The sequence below is a fragment of the Vulpes lagopus genome, chromosome 11 (assembly GCF_018345385.1).
Source record: "Vulpes lagopus strain Blue_001 chromosome 11, ASM1834538v1, whole genome shotgun sequence".
In the NCBI taxonomy this organism is placed as follows: domain Eukaryota; kingdom Metazoa; phylum Chordata; class Mammalia; order Carnivora; family Canidae; genus Vulpes; species Vulpes lagopus.
Window position 1 is genome coordinate 69,986,080 of NC_054834.1, and position 5,311 is coordinate 69,991,390.

At 67.3% G+C, this 5,311-nt stretch overlaps 1 protein-coding gene across 1 annotated transcript; it reads right to left on the reverse strand.

Moving 5' to 3' along the window:
* Nucleotides 1–1,687: 1,687 nt before the first annotated feature.
* ASCL2 (achaete-scute family bHLH transcription factor 2) lies at nucleotides 1,688–4,013 on the reverse strand. Its single transcript, XM_041722557.1, has one exon. The coding sequence runs from the start codon at nucleotides 3,488–3,490 to the stop codon at nucleotides 2,903–2,905; it is 588 nt and encodes a 195-aa protein (XP_041578491.1). The 5' UTR covers nucleotides 3,491–4,013; the 3' UTR covers nucleotides 1,688–2,902.
* Between the last annotated feature and the right edge of the window lie 1,298 nt (nucleotides 4,014–5,311).

Below are 5,311 nucleotides of genomic sequence, written 5' to 3' on the forward strand. Positions count from 1 at the left end.
CAGGAAATACGGACACAGACACTAGACAAGCAACACCCAGAAGGGTGCCATTGGTGACACCCAGGATGCGGGTGGCAAACAGCGCAGAGTGACGGCCCTGTGCCCTCCATGGGCAATGGTCACAGGCTCACAGGGCCACTCAGCGGGTTCCATGGGTGACCCCACCACAGGAGACCTCTCAGGGGCCCGAGGCCATGTGGTGAGGTGAAGGGACTATCCACGGTTGGGGGAGGGGGGTTCCCTTAGAGACACACATGAAGAATTTCCAGCCGAAATGGTATGTTGGGGTTTGCTTCAAAGAAGGTGGGGGCGGGAGTGGTGGGGTGCACGGGGTGGAAGCGGCCTGCGCTCCTTGTAGACACTGATGATGGGGCTTCTCATAGCCTCCTCCAGGGCCCCGCGTGTCCACCACTGGCCAGCCTGATGACACACTCCCCCACACTGCTTGTGTCCCCTGACAGAAGCTCCTGACAGTTCCTGCTAACAACAATAAAGGTTTTAGAATGTTTGCATATGTCTAGAATTTTCCAGAATAACAGCAAAACAAAAGTGGTAACGCATGTGGTTTGCAGAGTTTCCTAACGGCACACTCACCCAGGCCTATGGTTAGGCATGGGTGGGGGGCTTTCCTGTGGGCACATTCTCCCAGGCTTTCCTCCCCAAACCCATGCGTGATGGTCCCTCCCTGCCCACCACCGTGTCCAGGTGTCTCCCTGGTGCTGGACCTGTGACTCAGCGAGGTCACTGACCAGGCAGTAGGTCCCTAGGAGAAGGGTGCCCCCTTCTGTCCCTGGGATGAGGCCTGGTCACTCAGCCCTACAGCCTCGAACCATAGCTGCTCCGCAGACCCTGGTCCAGCCTGAGCCTCATCAGACCCAGTGACCCTGTCACCGTGGTTACCCGGAGCCACCTGCTCTCTGCCAACACTGGCAGCTCCACCTCCCAGGGTTCCAACGGCTCTGACCTGACCACTCCCTAGCAAAGGAAGGGGTGCCTTCAGCACCCTGAAGCAGCCTGGGGGATCCCCACCAGCCCCGCCCCACCCCTGCAATAAAAGAGAGCTTAGGCCCAGCCAGACTTCAAAGCGGTCCAGGCCCAGGTCAAAGGTAGGGCTGAGTAATCTCCGAAGGCTCCCTGGGCTGGGGGAGCCTGGGTAGGGGGTGGGTTCCTTGTTCCTCTCACGGGCAGCTCCCACATAAACAGGGGTGAGCGAAGGCCTCAGGCACAGGGGCCTGGAGCCTAGCCTAGGGTGCCAGACCAGAGGACACCTCTCAAATCCTCCCATGACCTCGTAGGGCAGTTCTGCTGTCACTCCCATTTGTGTTCAGGTCATCCAGCTGGTGATGAGTAGTGGGGCTCTGAACAAGGCAGCCTGGACCCCAAGCCCCCAGCCCTGAGATCCAGTGGACTGGTGCTCACAGGTCAGACCTCCCTGGTCTCCAGACCCTCATGTTCATGCCAGACAGCAGCCCCCCACCCCCACCCCAGACCTCAGCTTCCTAGCTGTGATGTAGCCTGGCCTGGACCACCCAGCAATTTCCTGCCACCTGCTGGAAGCTCCCTGACCTACGTGGTGCCTGTGAATGGCTTTGGTGTAGAGGTGACCAGGCTGGACTCCCAGACCTCACACCTCTGGTCCCACCCGACAGAGGAGGGGGGGGAGTCCAGGGAGAGGGCATCCCCAACACCAGATACACAGCACTGCTTTATTTGTGAAGTTCACCTCCCCTAAAACAGGTTCTCCAAAAAGGTAGGTCCTCGTCCGGGGGCACTGCCCAGCATCCACCTGGCTGCTTCAAGGGGACGCCTACCAGGGACACTGGCCCTGGGGGCAGTAGGGGTCCAGCCCTTAGCCAGGTTGGAAAGTTCCAGTAGTGGGGGTGGGGCGGGAGTAGACAATCTTTATTGTGGTCAAAGTCTGGGGGCTTTATGTACAAACAGAAGTCTTCACATGGCCGGTGTTCCTGGGCAGTTCAAACTAATAAATGCACAAAACAGATGTTCTGTGTCCTTATAAGATCCTCTCCCGTTCACACCGGTCCGTGTTGGCGTACAGCCCCATGGCAGTGGAGACCCTCCGGGGGCAGGACGGTCGCGGTCTGAGGAAGCTGCCAGCCGCCGGAGGTCAGGCTAGGACCGGCTCCACGCTGGCACCCGGTCAGGCTGGACGGCACGGGACCGTTGGCGGGGTCCCGGCTGGCTCGGTGGGTGGCGGTGGCTTCGCCCGCGGGGCCGAGGGGCCGAGGCGCGGACCACCCACCTCGCTCCCAGGGCCTGAGCGCTCCCGCCCGCTGCGGGTCCACGGCTGCGGCTGCCGGGAGGGGAGGGGCAGCGGGCCGCGCAGCATTGCGGGATCCGGCCCGGCCCCACCGCCCACGAGCGAAGTCTGCAGTTTCGTTTGCTTGGTTGGTTTTGGAGCGCCAGCGTCCGTGGGTGCCTCGGATTCGGTCTGCGGCCCCGGCCGGGGCGGGGGCGGGGCGGGGCGGGCGCTCGGAGCGGCGGTGAGTCAGGGCTCCGCACCCGCCGACTCATTCCTGCCACCGGGCCCCGGCGCGCGATTTGCAATGCAAAGTCACCCCGCCTCCCAGCGCCCAGCTCTGCCCCGGGATCCGCGTGCACTCGGGGCCTCACCCGCCCGAGGGCTCCCCCTCCCCGCTCCCCCTTCGGCGCAGCAGCGAGAGGAAGTTTTGCAATCCCAGACAAACAAACGCCGGTCTTGCACAGGCTTGAAAAAGTTTGGGGAAAATGAAGAGTGAGCGAAATTGAAGCCGTCACCCGGGCCTGGCGTGGCGCTTGGCTGCTCTCGGGGCGCGAGCCGAGAAGCTGTCCACTGCACCCCGCCCGGCTGCCCGCTCCGACCCCCCGCCCCCCGCCGCCGGAGGTTACCTCGGGGGCGGGGCGCTCAGTAGCCCCCTAACCAGCTGGAGAAGTCGAGCAACTCGCGCTCCACCGGGCTCAGCGCGCCCTCGCAGCCGCTGTCGTCCGACGAGTAGGCGGAGCGCGGTGAGCCGGGCTCCGAGCTGCCCCCGCGGCCGGGGGACGACGAGGCACAAGAAGGCGAGGCGGCGGCGGCGGCGGCGGGTGTCCCGGGAGGCCCGCAGGGCGCGGGGGTGCGCGCGGCTGGCGCCAGGAGCCCCTCGGCCAGCGCGGCGCGCACCGCATCGTGCTCCGCCAGCAGGCGTTGCAGCGCGCGGATGTACTCCACCGCCGAGCGCAGCGTCTCCACCTTACTCAGCTTCTTGCTGGCGCCGCCGTGCGGCACGTGCTGCCGCAGCGCCTGGAACCCCAAGTTCACCAGCTTCACGCGGTTGCGCTCGCGCTCGTTGCGCCGCGCCACAGCCGCCGCGCCACCCCCAGTCTCCGGCGCGCCCGGCCGTCGCCGCCGGCTGCAGCGCAGCAGCTCTGGGGACGTGGGTCTCCGCCGTGCGGCGCAGCAGCCCGAGACGCCAGGCGCGTGGGGCGCGGGCCGGGGCAGCGCGCCGCTGTCCATCGCTCCCGCATCCACTCGCCCCGCGACTCCTCCGAGCCCCCGCGAGCAGCAGGAGGGGTGGGCAGAGGAACGGGGCTCGGTGGGAGGACGACGGAACCCCAGGGGAGCCCCTGGCACCGTGCCGCAGAGCGACTCCTCAGGGTGCGCGTCTGGAGCCGTCTGGGGCCCAGAGGCAGCGAGGCGCAGGAGGCCAAGAGTTGGCAGGCCGTGCGCACCTGGGAGCGTGGGGCGCTCGTGTCCCGCGCGTGCGGCCGGACGCTCCCCAGGTCTTCCCAGCGCGGCGCAGGCGGCTTGGTTTTAAATGTATAGATAACCCTCCTCCGCGCCGCCGCCGCCTCTTTTCTCACGCCCTCCTTCCCTCGCCTCGCCCTCCCGCCACGCTTCGCCCTCCCCCTTGCGCACACAACCTGCAAATGCCGAGGCGTGAGCGCGTCCCCCACCCCATCCCCTCGGGCGGAGTCCGCAGGTCCCCGGTGGGCCCCCAGCTCCCAACAGGTGCTTCGTGCGCCCCCCAAGACGCAGTGTGCAGGTCCCGGGCGCGCTCCCCCCGCGCGTCCTCCGGGCGCTGCCAGCAGGTCTCCGCCGCCAGGGCCGAGTCCACAGGTCCCAAGGGCAGCTGCCCGGTGCCCCCGCCCCACCCCGTGCGCAGCCCGCTATCCCAGGAGTCGCTGATCATCCGCACGCGCAGCGCGCGCCGTGGGAAGGAGGGCGTGGCCCGGCGAGGGCCCAGCCAGCCGGGCGGCGCGCGAGACCCCCGGGGGCAGCACGCGCCGCGCCTTCCGTCCCCGCGCCCCCCCGCCGCGTTCCAGGGGGCGGGGGCCGGGGTCTCAGCCAATCGCGGGCGGTCCGCCCGGCCAATCGGGGAGGGCGCGGCCTCACGCCCGGCCCCCAGGAGGAAGCGCGTACGCCCGGCGCGTGGCTCCCAGGGCTCCGCTGACAAAGCTGGGTGCTGACCCGCGGCTCCGGCGCCACCCGGGTGGGCGCGCTCCCTGCACGCACACCTGCTTCGCGCCCGGCCGCCCACCTGCGTATTCCTCTGCCGGGGATGGGAGAGGGCGATGCGGCCCTCAGGGCAGGGCGGCATTGAGGAGTGGCGCGCTGGGGTGGGGAGTTCAGGCTCCTGGGGCGCCTGTCTCTGCACGCACACCCTCTGTCTGTGGTTTCCAGGCGCCTTGGGGAGCCTGGAAGCCGACGGCCTGGAGGTTTGCACCGGCCGCTGTGGCCCTGGCTCCTGCCCCGCAGCAGATTAATTCCCTAAATTCCCCAGCCTTCCCGCACGTTCCGCCTTCCCTGGCTCCCATGCGCTCCGGCTCTCTCACCTTTGGTCCCCACCCGCTCCGGTGGCCCTGGCTCCTTTTCCTTGGTGCCACCGCTTTGGCCTACGCCGGCCACCCTGGTTGGGACCGCCGTCTCCCACTGACCCGCTGAGATGGGGCCCATGGGGGAAGGTTTCAGGAAAGCTGCCTCCGCCAGAGCAAGGCCTGGTCTCCCCCGGGAGGAGGGACAAAAGAGTTTCTTCGTGACAGATGGGGAGAAGCTAGGGGTGTGAGGGGGCAGGGACTGCAGGAGTGTGCAGAATGCACCCTCCGTGGCAGAGTTCGTTCCTCCCCGCAGTGGGCGAGTGCCTGCCAAGTTGCTGGGCCCTCAGGAGCCCATGGTCCCCCTGGGTTTTGCCAAAAGTGACCAGATCCTCCTGGGCCAGGTCTGCTAGGGAAGGAGTTCTGCTTGGAGCCACATCCCATTCTGGCTGGTCCTGGATTCCTCCCCAGGAAGCTCCCCACCCCCCAGGCCTCCTGGTGTCCACTGGCTTCAGTTACTCTG

Excerpts from the sequence above, each read along its gene's own strand:
- ASCL2 (XM_041722557.1), bottom strand. The coding sequence starts at position 3,490 with ATGGACAGCGGCGCGCTGCCCCGGCCCGCGCCCCACGCGCCTGGCGTC.